Raw genomic sequence first — 17,819 nt, 5'->3', positions numbered from 1 at the left:
AAAGACAGTGTACATATAAGCAGCTAATAAAAAGAAATGTTCCACTTATGTTTTGCAATTTTGTTGGATTAATCTCACAATATGTTTTGCAATGAGCTGAGCAATCATTCTGACTGCAAAGAGCGAGGAAATAGTGGAAATAGCTTGTTCTCGTAACCTCTCTGTAACATTTTTTAGCGGCTTGTTTTGTGAAAAACACTATAAAAACAGGCATTTACTGTGGATCATGGATTTCTTAACATCAGTAGCAAAGTCAGCATGTGATTCAGAGCAATACAGAAAAAATGCACCCTTTAGCCCAGGTTTGTCTGATCGGATAAGGGTGGTTACTAGTCATAAATGTCACATTTATTCTGCTTTATTTTTTTTAAATCATAAGTGACTGATATATTTTTTGCTACCAGCTGTATTTATTAATGTCAATAGGGTTGAGCCTGTTCTCAAAAGACTTTGAATTAAAAAAAATGTTGTTTATGTTATAGTATTACATTAGCTTTTGATGACTGAAAGATCAGTGCTTCTTTGTTCTATTCACAGGTTGCATAGACTGATACCAAGGAGTGCTATTGCCCCACATTTACAGCCCTGGTTATATAAAAAAACCAACATAAAAACTGAAAGTTGAGAAGCAGGAACCAGTGTGTCTGTGTGCGTGTTAGCACATAAAGAGCCAACCAAGAAAATGTTTGGTCGCATTAATATTGAACATAAAATGTGTTGTGTGTCCTGTTTTTGTGATTGCAATAGTTTTTTAAAAATAATTTTTTAAATCCATTCTCAGATAAGCACTTATCAAACATTGTATTATACTGTTGTATTTCACCTTAAAGGCTAAGGGCAACCCCCCACCCTACTGAACACCCACATTTCTTATCTTTTAGTCCCCTGTACGAAAGTCACAGCTTCACTGTGTAAAAAAATTTGACATGCAAAGCAGTATAGAGGAAATGTGCATACTCTTATCACTTACTAGATCGGTCAGTTTCTCTCTCCCAAAGTGTCACATTGGAGGTGGAGGTGTCGATGATGTGTATCATGCATCGCAATATAAAGTTGTTGCTCTGTGGGCAGTTAGACCATACAATCATCAAGATCGCGGTGACAGAACGTCTGCACTTTTGCTTTTGACATCACTTCAGGGTGAGTTCTTTTCCAGATATAAATCTATCTATCTATACATATATATAAATTAAATTCTAGTTAGTTTAATTTCATATCTATATTACAGAATAAGAAGCAAATTACCTATTTTCAATGCATTTTCTCAACTAAATTAACTTTGAGCCAATTGAATGTTCCATGAGTCACTTTACATATTGTTTCACTAAAAATCACACGATACTTATTTTAATGCAAGTGATGAATTGTTTTTCAATAAATGCTTTTTGCTGTCACACAATTCCTCAGATGACCTTTCCACTGTGGACATTTGGGCTTCTAATGATCAGCCTCACGGGAGCTCACGAACTCAACCACTTTCCAGAAAACTGTATGTCTTTTTTTATGATCCAAACATTTTCCTAATATTAATTTGTGGTTTAAAATGTTCACCTACTAACTTCTTCTCTGTCTATCTATCTGTCTATCTTCTCTATCTTTGTGTAGTTGCGGTGGCAAACAGGAATGAAAATTACACACTGACCTGCAATTCAAAACCTGACGACATCGTCACATGGAAGTTGAATGGCGATCCACTGGAAGATGAAGAAAATGTAGAGCTAAATGGTCAGAACCTGACCGTGTCAGATATAGGTACACCAAATTTGGGTGACTACAGTTGCTGGAGAGGTGAAGAGATGCTATCCTCAACCTATCTGCTGCTGAAGGCTGATGAAGAAGACACAATTGGTGAGTTTCTCTTTCATTTTTCATTCATCCTACCATTCACATGCTCTAAATGATGGGACTTTTTCAACTAGGGGAACCTATATTGCTAATACACAGTCAACATATAGCACTAATAAAGACACTTTTATACTGCCTGACAGTTTGGGTAAAACACTCTCTCTCTCTCTCTCTCTCTCTAGTAGGTGAGATTAGGGCTTTAAGTTAACCATTCTGTGAAGTATCATTTTACAAAATGTAGTGATGTTTGCTGTCATTTTTCACCCAAACATTTAAATTACTTTAGAATTTAAAGATATTGTTTATCATTACAGATTCTCCCATTAACTGTCGGGCAAAGTCTTATGACTGTAACTTCAACTGCACTTGGACAGGCAAAGGATACACAGCAGTGCGTCTTGGACTGGGTCATAACTGGTAAATTTTAAAACTTAAAAAGAAATAATAACCTAGACAAATTACAGTTAAGATGCCCAAACTAGACGAATCACCTGAGATGTGTGTATTTTTGATTTTTTTGTTATATTTTGTTTTCTGTTTTTTTTTTTACTGCTTGTTTTATTAGCAGTAAAAGTTCAGAGTCCTGCCAGTGGATTAGTATCAGTCGGCGGCTCGCAGAGGGGGAACTGCAGTTTGAGATGTCTCACGACCTCTCACCCTACGCAGAGGAAAGCACCATGCTTGAACTCACTGCTGAGGCTATACGTGAGCTGTCCGTTTTCAGGACATCGAAGAGATTTTATCTCAGAGACATTGGTAAGCTGAGTAAAACTGAGCTACATCAATGGCATTCAGTAGAAGACTATCAACTACAAAGCACCTTTTCCCTTTTGAAAACATTTTCTGATGAAAAAGAAAGTCTATGTATGCAGTCCATGCATGATAAAGTTTTAAGTGAAACAGTAACGTTAATGCATTAACTGAATCTAAAGGCAAATGGATTCATGTTAAATATATATACACATATGTTTGTGTTTAAATTATTGTTTTATATACACACATGGACGATATTATTTACTGTTTCTTCTTCTTCTTAGTTAAACCTGACAGTCCCCAGATTGTCAAGTGTGAGTTAGTGAACGAGGACGTGAATGTGACCATTGCTCCACCATCCACCTGGTCAGCACCTTACAGCTTCTTCAGTCTGGAGCACCAAATTGAATATGTGCTTAGAGATGATGGCCAAGTATGCACAATCTTACACTAAAACAAAATCTTATGAGATCTAAATGTCTGTCATTATAGCCACTGCATTTTGATCTCTTATCTCTTGTCTGATTTTAGACCGGACATTCATCATCTACTCTGATACCAAAGAAAATCAGCAAGCTCAGGGTTCGCTCCAGAGACTCACTGGTGCTCTCCAACTGGAGTCAGTGGACTCCCTGGAAAAATGTAACCTACTGATATTATCTGAGTCCACCACTGTCAGCTTTTGCTCGTTATCTCTTCTTACAAGTCTGCAATGTCCTCTCATGTCCCTGTGGTTTTTTGCCATGTGTTCCTCCTGTTTCTACTTGGTTTTGTTTTGTCTTTACTTCAAAGGATCTGTCCAACACACTTGTTATAATGATTTTATTTATTAAGACACAAACTTTTATTTATTTAAATGCTTATTTATACTTATTTATTTGAAATTACATATATAGTAAGTAAAGTAAACACCATTATAGACCAAAAATGCACTATTATTCCCCAAATAGGTGGCTAGTAAGACCAAATTTTTGTGGGAAAGTCAATGGAAACCTAAATATGTACGTAGACACTAAATATATTTAAACCTACTGTTAGCCTTCCAGCCCCAACTTAAAACACAGACGGGTGTGTGATTCACTGTGAAATTATATTTAGCAGTCAGCTGAGGTTTCAAGGGTTTCTATAGTTTTGCTCATTTAAGGACATCAAGGTTAAGGAAAATCTGCGTAGCACACAATCTCAAACATGAATCAGAAGTTTGAACGAGCCATTGAATAGGCTGAACTTTGAGCAATGGTCACACATTTTTCTTTATGTTCTTGTTACTTCTGTGCAAGTGAGTTGGCGTTTCTGTGTATTTGGTGGTTTGCCACAGTGCAAATCAGCATGCTATTAAAAGAGCTTTGAGCTTCCTTCCTTTTATACGTTCCTACTTCATTTATGTGTTGCTCATGTCATGCGTGCAGTGACTGACCAAAACAGAAAAGAAACTCTAGAATTCCTCTGTAACGCAATGGTACTTAAACCTACACTTATGTGTTTTGTCATGAAACTTTAGTTACTAGAAGCATGTAGGTCTACTGAGTTTTCCTTTCATAGTTAACTGCATCACATTTCAATTTGGTGACCCCCAAAGGGAGCAGCTGAAAGAAGAGGAATATACATGCATATAAAAATATAGTTTATATACATGTCTGAACTATAGCCTATTTATAAGTACATGCCTTATGTTGTATTGATAAGTTACATGCACTGTTAAGTTCTTAGGATTGATACTGAGAAACAAATGTAAATGCTTTAAAGTTTTTTTAAATTTAGAATATTATTTAGAAAATATTAATATTTTCATTTAAACACATCATTCCCAGAGATAAGCTTGTGTGAATGTAGACCTTATGGTAGTACAGATGCCCGTATTGATTTAAACAAAAACATATTGCTATTTCCAGCAATAGTAACAAGTTTTACATTTTTCTCATACCACATACTGTTTAATCAGTTTTTGCAATTAGGTTGCTTAAAAAATGACAACTTTCAAAAGTAAAGGACAAAGAATTCTTGTAATAGATACAACACACAAGTAATTTATACATATATTCAACACACAATACAATTTGAATTTTTTTTTAGCTTTTTTTCAGCCAGGAATATTTAACAGTAAAATCCAAGAAAGGTTATCAAAGCTTTACCAGAGCATACTGATTTTCACATAGTAGTTAGCATACTGAAAACTCCATCCATCCATCCATCCATCCATCCATCCATCCATCCATCCATCCATCCATCTTCTTCCTCTTATTTGAGGCCAGGTCCCTCTCCCATGCTACCTCCTCCAGCTTGTCTGGGGGAACACCAAGGCATTCCCAGGCCAGCCAAGAGATATAATCTCTTCAGCGTGGCCAGCCACCCTTCAGAGGAAGCCCATTTCTGCCAGTTGTATCTGTGATCTCTGTCTTTTGGTCACTACCCTCAACTCGTGACCACAGGTGAGGGTAGGGAGGTAGATCGACCGGTAAATTGAAAGCTTCGCTTTTACACTCAGCTCTCTCTTCACCACAACAGACTGGTACAGCGCCTGCATCACGGCAGCCGCAGCACCAATCCGTCTCCTGATCTCCCGCTCCCTTCTCCCATCACTCGTGAACAAGACCCCGAGATACTTAAACTCTTCCACTTGGGGAAAGAACTCATCCCTGACCCATAGTGCACACTCCACCCTTTTCTGGCTAAGGACCATGGCCTCAGATTTGGAGGTGCTGATTCTCATTCCCACCGCTTCACACTTGGCTGCGAACCGTTCCAAAGCGAGCTTGAGGCCATCACCCGGTCCCCTTTCTTAAAGATGGGAACCACCAACCCGGTCTGCCAATCCAGGTGTACTGCCCCTGATCTCCACGCAACATTGTAGAGGGTAACCAAGCTCAATAGGACTCCTTCTTCAGCTTGGTGGCTCCCCTCACCTCTGGTGTCCACCATTTGGTTCAGGAGTTACCACCACGAAAGGCACCAAGCAACTTGCAGCAGCATGCTCAGTGCAGTGGCTTTGGCAATAGAGATGCTGAACATGGTCCATTCAGACTCAATGTCCCCAGTCTCCCTTTGAATGCTGTTGAAGCTCTGCCAGAAGTGTGCGTTGAAGATCTCACAGACTGGGGCCTCTGCTAGGTGTTCCCAGCACACCCTCACTATATGTTTAGGTGCACCAGGTCTGTCCAGTGTCCTCACACGCCACCACATCCGACTCACCACCAGGTGGTGATCAGTTGACAGCTCAGCCCCTCTCTTTACCCAAGTGTCTAGAACATATGGCCTTAGGTCTGATGATACGATTTCAAAATTGATCATTGACCTGCGGCCTTGAGTGTCCTAGTGCCACGTGCACTTATGGACACTCTTATGTTCGAACATGGTGTTCGTTATGGCCAAACTGTGGTTTGCACAGAAGTCCAATAACAGGCCGTTTCTCCCAGTCACGCCCATCCAGGTCGATGCACCTGACACCTATGGTGCCTCCTGCAGGTGGTGGGCCTGCAGGAAGATGGGCCTATGCCCCCTTTTACGGGCTGTGGCCAGCCGGGCCCCATGGACTAAGTCCCGGCCAACAGACGCTCACCCTTGGGCACCCTCCCCGGGCCTGGCTCCAGGGCGGGGCCCCGGTAACCCTGTTCCCTTGATGGTCTTCTCATAGGGGTCTTCTGAATCGCTCTTTGTGTGGTCCCTCACCCAGGACCAATTTGCCATGGGAGACCCTACCAGGGGGCAAAAAGCCCCCGACAACATAGCCGTGGGATCCCTGGGACACACAAACCCCTCAAAATATAGCACAAAAATATTGTGCTATAGTGTGAATGCAGTATTACTTTTGTATTGTCTATATTGCCTAATTTGGTACCTAAAATTCTGTTTATTTTGACGTTTGTGTACAGCGCTTTGTGACTGCTTGTCTACGAAAAGCGCTTAATAAAAATTTTTTACTTACTTACTACTTGAATAGGTGTGACTGCTAATATTTGTAAACGAAGCATTGCATTTGAAATGTTCACATTATCATTTCAGACATAATAATACGTCATTGATTCATTGCAGGTGAAAACTGGAAAACATCGACTATGCCGATGCAAAAAAACTGAAAAATATTGTTGCCCAGAGTTGTCGCCTGAGGTTTTCAATGACTGCAAGGAAGAGAAGAGAAAAAGGAAGACGCACGCTAACTCAAGTGTGAAATATTATCCACAATAAAACATGGACAGTGATTGATAGTGGTCTAGTGTATACATTTGGTGAGAGTAGATTTATATATGAAATGTAATTATTAAACTATATTGATTTTGAGTCGAGATTCAATACTGTGGATGGTAAGGATTTTATACTTGATTTTTTAAATGTATAAATTACATGACATCATCAATTAATTCCCTTACAAACCATATATCCTTCATTTACCAGTTATGGAGATATTAAACCCTTAAAGATTTGCTAACACTTTAAAAAAAAAAAAACTTTTCTGTATTTAAGTTTATTCTTATTGTTATTTTATATAATTATAATTATAAATGTCCAGCTTTGAAATGATTTTTTCATCATAATAGTACATATGTGATATTATAACATTTATAAATAATGGCAAACTTTATAAATAACAAAATTTGCAAATGTTTATGTGATATTTTTGGTTGATTGTGAATTGGTAGATAAATGAAAAATGCAGGAATTTTATTCCCACTAAAGTTTGTAATAAGAAGAAATTTCAAAGCAGACTTTACTGAATACACGATTTGGGACATATAAGTTCTTATGACTGATCTGATTTTAGCTTTTTTCTATTGTCTGTTTATGATTTTTGTATGTCTTCAGTTGAAATCATTTATAAATACTAATGTGCTTGTTTTGTCAAATAAAATTTAGAATACTTTGGTTAAAAGATTTTATAAATGCATTTGGAAATGGGCTTTAAAGAGACACTGACAAACTTTACATCTTTGTCAGATGAATTCAGCATGATAGAAAGGTTTTAGTTGGTTTTTTATTTTATTTTATTTTTTTTACGTTATGTAAATAACTTTACTTTAATGAGGTATTTGACTTGTCTGTTATAGATATAAATGTTTGTGTTTTGCCATGCAGGCTTGTGGATAGTTCACATGTAAATGAGCTTTATTAACCTTTATTAGGGCATTACATTTTTTTGTTTTTTCATTTAACTGGGATTTGATTTCTGTCATTTTGGCAAATAGTTTAAATCAATACAGTAAAATGGGACAACCTGCTACTTTCCAGTGCCTCTAAGTTTGTATTTATAGTTCTTGATTTCTGTTCATATCTGTCCTAGTCTCATATCCGTGTTTTGTCATTCCTTCAGTCTCTCCAGTCATGTACCCGTGTCTGTCTGTTCTGTGTTTTGCTCCTTTGTCTCTCCAATCTGTCACGTTTCCATGTCTGTTTATCCCCAGTCCCAGTTTCAAGCCCATGTGTCTTAGTCTGAGTCTCATTGTGTGTTACTTCCTCTTCCATTTTGATAGTCTCGTGTGTATTATGTTTAGTTTTTCTTCCCCTGTCTCATCAGTCTGACTTTGGTTCAGCTGTGTTCCCCAGGTGTGCTCTGTCTGCCCGCTTCTCCTCCTGTGTATCTCCCTCTGTTGTGCTGTCCCCTCAAGCTGTGTGGTTCTATATTTTTCCCTTGTCTTTCCCCCTAGATTTAAAGGTACTTATTTTCTAGTTTAACACTCTACCTGATTTTTTTTCTGGTATTGAATTTCTTACAGCAATTAAGTTGTCAGGAAGGACACGAGAGTTTTTTGGGTCAGGAAGTTATAAAGAGAGAAAAAACACCTGCTTTATTAGGTGCACTTGCATAATTGCTTGTTAATGCAAATATTAAAACACTTGGTCACATGACAGCAAGTCAGTGCATTTATGCATGCAGACATAATAATGGATTGGATTTATATAGCGCTTTTCAAGGCACCCAAAGCGCTTTACAATACCACTATTCATTCACTCTCACATTCACACACTGGTGGAGGCAAGCTACAGTTGTGGCCACAGCTGCCCTGGGGCAGACTGACAGAAGCGAGGCTGCCATATCGTGCCATAAGTTCAAAATGAACCTAAATCTCTGAGGATGAAGAATGAAGGGAGTTTTTAAAGTAAAAGGTGACAGTACAAGCAAAGTGCACCTAACAAAGTCTCTGATGATTGTACACGATAGGGAGATCAACTAATGACTTTTAGGTCATTGTGATAAATTAAATAAGTAACTGCCAGCTTCATAAACATCATACATATTCATATGCATCTTGCAGGCATGTTAATAATAATAACAATAAAACACAGAGACACATTTACCAGTAGTTTGAAAAACTGGTGCTAAAAGAGCACCACAACTTCTTACCCAGTCGCCTCATAGCAGAAGCTACAACTGGGACATGCGCATGCGCGGAAAGAGAACGGCGGAAATGGTTGGCGATCTGACAGAAGCACAGTGACAATGGACGCTGCACTGTTTTAAGACACAAAGAGACACACTACAGTCTCATCTCTGTAACGCGAGGGAGATTTACTAATGCCTTGAACATGGGGAAGGTTTGTCGAACAGCAGCGATAGCTTTATACCTCTGGGGTCTCTTTATGCAGTTCAGTCGTCTGTCAGGTGAGACTAAAAACAGAAATGGGAACGTTTGAAATTAACAGCTAACTGTTCGTATGAGCTGCAAGAGTTGTTTTTTTTAAGTATTTCTTTTTGCACAACAGCGACTTGAGTTAAGGGGCTTATTGTGGCATTTATTTATGGTTTCTGTCTGGCATATCCGTGCAGTGTTTGTGGTTTATTAATATTTCTGATATAAACAAGTCACGCATGATAAGTGCTTCTTTTCGGACCTCCTTCAGCTCTTGGGGTCAATGAACTGCTGTATTTCCGGGTCATCAGTCCAGAGGAGATAGGCTACCTCTTCAGTGCTGCACCTGCTAAAGACTTTGGAGGCACTTTCGTGAGGCCTCAGTCTTCTGTTAAATAATTTGATAATCAAATGTTTTTAAAGTCTCAGGTGCACAACTTCACCTTCCCTCTAATCATACTCTTTCCTTCTCCTTTGACCCGCAGACATCATTTTACGATGAGATTTTTCTCGTGCCAGCAGACCCTGCAGATGGATGCTCAGAGTTGACGGACAGAGAGATCCTTCAAGGACAAGTGATCCTGGTGGAAAGGGGGTACGCATACATGCCTCTGTACCATTGTGAATTGTAAACTATGTGAACACAAACCAGGGGTTAGGAACTGAGAATATAACCTTGGACATCTAGCAGCAAAAGTGTAGGGAAGGAGATAGCCTAATTACAAGGCAGCTAATTTTATCTTTAGCTAAATTTATCCCATCTCAAATCATCAAGATTTTACAACATTTTCTGCTCAACCACGTCTGATTGGCTTAAAAACTTACTGATTTAAAATGTGAGCATATGTTGCAAAAGAGGTGAGAATCAACAGATGCCCCACGATGCGTTATTATCACAATAGTTCACTTACTCATGATACGATATTTTTAATTAATTTTTTTTTATTATTGTATTTCAATAACGTGCATTTTAATTTATCCCCTTTTTCAACTGCAAATTGTGTCTTCAAAGTTAATCTTTGCCAATATTTGTTTTATCCAATAAGATAAAATTATGACTTCAGTTATTTGTTTTTTGTTGCAAAATGAGGTCGTCTAGTACAGCGGTCCCCAACCTTTTTTGCACCACGGACCGGTTTATGCCCGACAATATTTTCACGGACCGGCCTTTAAGGTGTCGCAGATAAATATAACAAAATAAAACTAGTACCGGTACCGAAAAAAAGAAGATTTATTCATAACACACGTGAAAAGACCCAAGAAAACGGAGTTAACGATAAAAACGATAACAAAATAACGCTGAAAACCCTGAAAACCATACATTTCACACCTGAGCCTCAACTCTCGCGGCCCGGTACCAAATGACTCACGGACCGGTACCGGTCCGAGGCCCGGGGGTTGGGGACCGCTGGTCTAGTATACCAAAGGTCTTACTCAAACCTGCCATAAATGTTACCATTAGCCCGAATCAGTCTGTGTGTATGGGGTCAAGTTGGCAATTACATACAGTCTGTTTCTGATAATACAGCCATTAACTGTGATATCAGTGAAAATCACATGTTGCTGTCTACACTTAGCAGCTGATCCGGTTCTATCGGAATATAACCAGATCCAGGACTGTTTCACATCTTCAGGTATCTCAGGATGTGCCATGTTATAATTTAAAGACCTTGCACAGGGCTCGCAAAATTTCAAAATCCCTGGTAGCCCTTCGGGCAGGGACTCTTCAGTTTTTGGTAGCCCAAAATAAATTTAAGTAGCCCGAATAAAAAAAGAGAGCAATTTTTTGATTGATGTTTTGTTTCCTGTTTTGTTTCCGTATAATATTGTAACGGAAACAAAACATTAATCAAAAAATTGTTGAAACACAAATTACAACATTGTATAAAACTTACAATCATCAACTCAAATACTTGGTTCTAATTGAAAACAGAAATTTCTATGAACTTGTAAGAACTGTGTAGGACATGAATCAGTCTGTGTCAGATCCTGAATTTGAAATTTCCACTGAAGTCGCGGGTAAGAGGCAAGTGGAACCAAGATCTAGGCCATTTGCTTTTTGAAGTTTGCAAAGACTGCTAAATTGTGCCAGTGGTAGTTCACTCTTTGCAACATAGTACGCTGTTTTAAACAGATTTTCAGGTTTATTTTTAGTATGTTATTTGCAATTGGTATTTGTTCTGGGAAAGATATTGCAGACTGAGCAATAATGCATTTCTTGCATTTCTCATGGGTTCTAATGGGGGCCTTTCTTCAAATTACTGGTCCCAGTAACAAAGGCGCTTGTCGACTCAGAAATCGAGGGAAAACCAACAACACACCCGGCAGAACATTGTTATTTACACGGGTGCACATGGTAAATGGCCTGTATTTATATAGCGCTTTTACTCGTCCCTAAGGACCCCAAAGCGCTTTACATATCCAGTCATCCACCCATTCACACACACATTCACACACTGGTGATGGCAAGCTACATTGTAGCCACAGCCACCCTGGGGCGCACTGACAGAGGCGAGGCTGCCGGACACTGGCGCCACCGGGCCCTCTGACCACCACCAGTAGGCAACGGGTGAAGTGTCTTGCCCAAGGACACAACGACCGAGACTGTCCAAGCCGGGGCTCGAACCGGCAGCCTTCCGATTACGAGGCGAACTCCCAACTCTTGAGCCACGATCGCCCACATAAGTGGTCCGCATTTGCGCATTCGCTGTCAAAATAAAAGACGCGCACCAGATAAGAAGTTGCAACGCGCGTTTGCGTCCATATAAAAAGCACTGTTTTTGTTCGCTAGAGTGGGATTTTCACGGCACATTCCACACCACATCTCTGTGTGTTCATCATTTGTTTGAAGCCAGTGAGCTTCAAACAGAAAAGTGGTTGCAGGTGAGCCTCCTGCAACCACTTTTCTGAGAATACGCGCTTCTTTTGTGGTTCGGACTCCTGACATTTGTTTGGAGGTGGAGGAACACCAAAGTAATTGCTTAAAGGAGCTTCTTCGACATCTTTAAGAGTTCTAAACAAATGTCTGTCTTCCTCCTGAAAATCTTATGTACCCAAACACGCGTTGCAACTTCTTATCTTGTGTGCTCTTTTTATTTTGACAGCGAATCCGCACCTGCGGACCACTTATGTGCAGCCCTGGTTATTTCGCTCGTCATATTGCAGCCACAGAAATTCTTTTGTCCATGAAACCATAAAGCTGCACTTCCTTTTTGCCTCATAGTCTGATTTGTCATAACTTTTCCATTTTGTGGTAAGCTTTTCTTTAGCTGTCACTTCTTCACCCTGACCTGTCTTATTTGGCTCAGCAGAACTAAAATATATATCCTGCTGCTTTTACACACACACACATAACGGTCAGCGATTCTCTGCGCGATCAACCTCTCATATGTTTAAGCTTGCTGCGGGAGATTTCACTTGTCATGTTTGCATAGTAAGCTAACGATTGATAAGACGATGTCAGAGGAATTGGTGCGCAAATGATCGTCACTCACCAATCAGTGCTGTCGCTCTCTATACACAGTTCACGCGATTGCAAAGTGAAAGCAAAAAACAAGCGCAAATTAAAACGTGATTTCAATATGTCACATATTGACAGTGGCTCATCGATGCCAATGACATAATTACCCAGCTACATTTCCGAAAGAATGCAAAAGCATTGACATACATTTTTCCTTCCTACGATAGCCCGACGGGCAGGGCAGAGATAGATTTTTGGTAGCCCGACTGGAAAAATCGCTAGCCCCGGGACGTCGGGCTAGCGATTTTGCGAGCCCTGTTGCATTATATAGTGGAGCCAAATGCAACAATTACTTGTGAGAAAATACTCAAAAATCCCTTTCAACCTCTGGCAGTACAGCACTTAAAAGACACAAGAATAACAGTAACAGTAACAGGCAGAGAAATCCACAGAGAGGCGCAAATAAAGGATAAATTAAAGATTATTCTCAGTGTTTTCATCTGTTCATGTGAGGGTTTGTCATTTATGGGGGGGACCCCTTTTGTAACTTTTCTGAGACTGATAATTTCACATTGAGTAGTGGACAGCCCTGCCCTGTTGTTGAACTCCTATTTCTTACTTAAAGAACATAACTGAAAGCATTTTTTAAATTTTTAATATGCTGACACAGTTAAAAGTCATGATTGCGCAATCGCAAAGTGATTCATACATAGCTGGAGAGTTCTTGGCAAACACGGGACATTGACTTTCAAACTCCATAGTCTTGTAATCGAGTCCATGATACCAAGTGAAACTTCAGTGAGCTGTTATTCTGGTTCTATCATGTTGAATCTTTGGTCAAAACAGTGCCTAAAAGCTATTTACCCATAATTACCAACAATGATACAGTCAGCAGAGTTTCAAAGAAAGCATAGCCACTGCTTAACTTCAGGATAGTATTTCAAGAACTGTTGTCACTTCTACTTAGGTTAGGTCCATAGGTTTTTGGACAGTAAGACATTATTTGTAATCTTGCCTCTAGGGCTGTGCGATATGACCAAAATCTCATATCCCAATATAAGAATTCTATCGTCTGATAACGATATAAATCACAAAAATGTAACATTTTCTGTAAATTCTGTGAATCTCGGGCAGCTCGTCTTGCGGGAAGTGTTTCCAGCTGCGCGTCATGTAGCTGGAGTCGAGTTTTTTAACCTTTGTAAAGGCCACCGTTTTCTTTGTGAGTATTTATTACACGGCGTGCTGCGGGGAAAAGCCTGTTCTAACGTTTGAGTATAAGGTTTATTTTTTTTAGCACCTGGCGGCTCTTTTTTAATTCACATCCGTAAATTATCTGCTCTTTCACGTGATTCAGTTTATTTTGAAAAAGTCTCAACAGGATCTTGAACTTTATTGTGAAAGGTTTATGTGGAACATAAACAAACGGACAAGCGATGCTGTTACCCTTGTTGTTGCTAACCACAACGCATAAAAACAGGCGCTTGTCCCTCCATAGTGTGGTTATATAAAATATAAGAGAAAGAGAGAACTTTAAGAAATTAATATAGCCACTACAGTGACCATCAAAACGATGAAAAAATATTGCCGTAAACAGTTTATTTTGCGACACCACGAAACAAACGATAGCGTAAAATGAAACGATAGACGTTTTTATATCGTCATCCGATATATATCGTTATATCGAACAGCCCTACTTTCCTCCCTACATTAGTGCAGTAGATTTTAAATCAGATCAAGGCATTTTTATCAGTCAACTAGTTTAATCTGGCCTCCTTGTTCTTAACCAGTGGTTAGCAGCTTGTTGTACACTTTCTGTATTTTGGTTCATGAATGTTTCTGTTAATTAGATTAGACCTTGACAATGAGTGGTGTTGTTCTTGGATAGATGTTGTGAAGGGTTTATTCTTAACCAATAAAATAATCTGTGATAATTTACTTTAGTTTTCTTTTGCATTCTTTCAGGCATTTTGGCATTGCTGAGCTTGCCAGTGCAATCCTGTTTTTTAGCAAATTGTTTGCCAATTTGTAGATTTGTCCACTTCGAAAGTTTTTGCTATAACATAGTGCTATAACAAGCTTTGACAGCACATCTTAAACTGGTTATGCTTTTTTTTTTTTTTTTTTTTTTATAAACTTCAGAGGTTGCTCCTTTGTACAAAAAGCCCGAAATGTAGAGGAAGCAGGAGGAAAAGCAGTTCTTATTGCTGATAACGCAGAGGACAACGACAGTCAGTACCTTGACATGGTCACTGATGGAAGCACTGCCAAACCAAGCATACCTGCTCTTTTCTTGTTAGGACGGGATGGGTGAGAGATGCAGACACACACACACACACATATAAATTCTGTTGCATTCGAGCAATTATCCTATGAAAAGCAGGGACACCATTTCGTCTTTCTGTATTTTTAGGATGATGATCAGAAGATCTCTTCAGAGACAAGCACTGCCTTGGGCTGTCATTTCAATTCCTGTCAATGTTTCTGCTTTGGCCTCGTTTCCATTCAAGCAGCCTCCTTGGACTCTTTGGTAGAAATGACTCACTCACAAATTCATCCAATAAACAGTTTCTGTCATTGGTGCACAACATGTAAATTGCAACTAAATCTGAAGCCTCACAAGGACATTTCTGATTATGGTTGGCACGTGCACCTGCGCTAAGTCACTAAATCTAACATATAGAATGATTGCACTCAGAGCCTGTAGAGTATGGGAGAAACTTGTTTAGCCACTGAACCTGGAACAAATCATCAAATAAAAAACTAAACCTGCATGCTCATTCTTAGTGCTTAGCTAAACTTGTGTGTCCAGGAAAACAGTCTCCAGGAACTTGTGTTCAGATGCTTTGTATGTCGTTTTGGTTACGAAACTGTGAAAAAATGTTGAGAAACAGAAACGACCTTCCTTCTGTTTTATCAAATAGTCGAAACTGCAGGGGGGAAAAACCAGGCCATTACATTCCTGTTTATGTGCATCAGCTTGTAACAGTGTGGTTCTCTTGTGTGAATGGAAAAAAAATTTTCTCATTATGGATAAGTAGAAACTTCAATTTAAAAAAAGAAAAATTGACTTGTTTGATATTTTAGTGCCTTTTGTCTGTGCATTTTAGTTAGTTCACTGACACATTTGTTTGTAGTTTCGGTAAACAGGACTGATGAAAATTAAAAGCATGAGATGCCACGAATAGCCTTGCTGAAAATAATAATAGACATTGTGATGATATTGCAAAGACATGTTAATCTGCACAAAGTTAACTGGAAGGCAGCTATTGTAAAGCTCTAAAGAGAGCTTTGACTGCTCTGGAAACACCATGTCAGAGTTCACCCTAGTGAAAATAATTGCCACTACATTATCCTGTATTTTATTTTTAAGAATGTCCTGATTTGAATAGTCTTTGTAAATAAAGTTGTATGTTTAAGGTTGTAAAGACTTTATTTGTTGGCCAGAAGATAAATACCAACACTAATTTGGGATGAAAAGTTTTGCCTGGTCAGCTTAAAGTAAAGATGCTCTAGTTCAGCAAATAGTTAGTGCTTTGGACAATGGAGCAAAGCAGCACTCCAGGTTAGTGAAGAAATAATACTTCATTGTTGTGTATCTAATGAAATCAGAATACCACATACAACTAAAGTGGCAGTGGCCATGGTGACAAAAATAAAAATCAGCACCAAAATTCAGCACTCAGGGGGGAAAAGGATATTTTGTCAAACCAGAGATGATGGTAAGGATGTGTAAGCTGTGCAATTGACACCCATGTGGAAAAAAAAGTCTGCGTAATTGGACTGGATGTATGAACACATAATGACTCAGACTGACACTAATGATTGGCCCAAGGCCTGTTTTGGCCTGCCCTGATGAGTTTACAGGCCGCAAAGAATCTGCACAGGCGCCACTCCATCAGCCACTGACGGCCCATATTTATTAAATGGGATACGCTGGCGTCAGTTTTGCGGCTGGTGTACTAACAATGTGCTAGTTTAGAAACAAAGACGCAGTTGGTTCATTTCAATAATAGTCAGCATTCTACCAAAAACTACTCTATTAGAAGTTGCTGGGGGCTTTGTGAAGTCCTGATGGACTGTGACTCAGATCGAGCGCATTTATCTGAAGGAGAGCTGCTGTATTATAAACGATCCCAGCCATATGAAGCAGAAATTGTGTAACACCTGACCTTTACTATAAATAGGTGATGGAAATAATATTTTTTTTAAATCCGTCAGATCAGGCTGTGTTTATGAAGAAATGCATAAATATCAGCAGTGCTATTTTTGCAGGGTGTTTGAAACTGTAGGCACTTAGGAAAGTCAGTGTTACATGTTGAGACATTCATACATTAATTTAAATTACTAACGAGGCCCTACCTGCATTTTTCTTGACGTATGGTATCAATGGTATATGAAATGGTAGCGATTGTGTCCCTGCGTGTGCGCACACTGCTCAGTAAATACAGGCAGAGACGTTTACCGATTATGCGCTGATCTCTGTATAGACTGTAAACGCTGCAGACTACTCGGCTCACTGTAAACAGCAACTTGCCTACATGTAAAACAAGAAGGCTTGTGCCAGGATTCCCCTCGTTCCTCACGTTTCCTTCAGTTCGGTTCAGCCAAAGGTTTTGGCATTGGACTCAGCTGTGATTCATTCACGCGTCACAGTTACGCACTCTGATAACATCGCCCCGTCTTATTTCAAATAAATGAATACTTTGGCTATCATAAATCCCACAACGGAAAAAATAGATCATGCTGTTTTCTTTTTCCAGTGTTAAATTTGGCATCAAACTGTTCGACCCATGATTAATTGAAATCCTCTCCTCCCAAAGTTCGTATATCCGATGATTGATATGTTCCTGTTCATTTTCACTTGTGCAGCCACCGCCAAGACCGTTCACCCTGAGTGGAGTCCTTGCTGGCCTTGTTACATGTATTACTTAATGGTACTCACCTTTACAGGAAAAGAGCAGACTGTATAGTAGACCATTTAAATAAGCATTGACCGCATCAGTATTTTTTAAGGCACACTAATAAATGAGCGGCATAGTGTTTCATGTGCATTTGTATAGCTTGATAAAGGAGTAGTATATACCTTCAGTGTAGACCATAGACTGCTGTGCTAGTTATTTATACTATTATTCTAGTGACACTATAAATGTGCCACTAGAACAACTTGATTGAGATTCTGGAACTCGGTTTGGCCAGAATTT

At 39.2% G+C, this 17,819-nt stretch overlaps 2 protein-coding genes across 2 annotated transcripts; both read left to right on the top strand.

The window, feature by feature from the left end:
- Nucleotides 1-1,243: 1,243 nt before the first annotated feature.
- On the top strand, nucleotides 1,244-7,741 carry il12b2 (interleukin 12B 2). The gene is made up of 7 exons (XM_085474191.1): nucleotides 1,244-1,489; nucleotides 1,606-1,848; nucleotides 2,160-2,262; nucleotides 2,411-2,601; nucleotides 2,883-3,031; nucleotides 3,130-3,240; nucleotides 6,628-7,741. Exons 1-7 carry the CDS (start codon nucleotides 1,300-1,302, stop codon nucleotides 6,778-6,780), a joined length of 1,140 nt encoding a protein of 379 aa, XP_085330317.1. The 5' UTR covers nucleotides 1,244-1,299; the 3' UTR covers nucleotides 6,781-7,741.
- A 1,230-nt stretch (nucleotides 7,742-8,971) lies between these two features.
- Nucleotides 8,972-16,034, top strand: LOC146697293 (protease-associated domain-containing protein 1-like). Its single transcript, XM_085475965.1, has 5 exons — nucleotides 8,972-9,190; nucleotides 9,430-9,530; nucleotides 9,644-9,753; nucleotides 14,758-14,925; nucleotides 15,029-16,034. The coding sequence occupies exons 1-5, from the start codon at nucleotides 9,115-9,117 to the stop codon at nucleotides 15,147-15,149; spliced, it is 576 nt and encodes a 191-aa protein (XP_085332091.1). The 5' UTR covers nucleotides 8,972-9,114; the 3' UTR covers nucleotides 15,150-16,034.
- The last annotated feature ends 1,785 nt before the right edge of the window (nucleotides 16,035-17,819 follow it).

Source organism: Copadichromis virginalis, linkage group LG12 (genome assembly GCF_057382275.1).
Source record: "Copadichromis virginalis isolate Kocher_CV1m ecotype Utaka linkage group LG12, C_Virginalis_male_GT1.1, whole genome shotgun sequence".
Lineage (NCBI taxonomy): Eukaryota > Metazoa > Chordata > Actinopteri > Cichliformes > Cichlidae > Copadichromis > Copadichromis virginalis.
Note: the sequence above shows the minus strand (reverse complement) of the source record. Positions and strands in the feature narration are given on the sequence as shown.

Coding starts and splice junctions, on each gene's coding strand:
- il12b2 (XM_085474191.1), top strand. CDS start 1,300: ATGAGTCACTTTACATATTGTTTCACTAAAAATCACACGATACTTATT. Junction 1,490..1,605: donor CAACCACTTTCCAGAAAACT/GTATGTCTTTTT, acceptor ATCTTTGTGTAG/TTGCGGTGGCAAACAGGAAT. Junction 2,263..2,410: donor CTTGGACTGGGTCATAACTG/GTAAATTTTAAA, acceptor TTGTTTTATTAG/CAGTAAAAGTTCAGAGTCCT.
- LOC146697293 (XM_085475965.1), top strand. CDS start 9,115: ATGGGGAAGGTTTGTCGAACAGCAGCGATAGCTTTATACCTCTGGGGT. Junction 9,754..14,757: donor GTGATCCTGGTGGAAAGGGG/GTACGCATACAT, acceptor TATAAACTTCAG/AGGTTGCTCCTTTGTACAAA. Junction 14,926..15,028: donor TTCTTGTTAGGACGGGATGG/GTGAGAGATGCA, acceptor CTGTATTTTTAG/GATGATGATCAGAAGATCTC.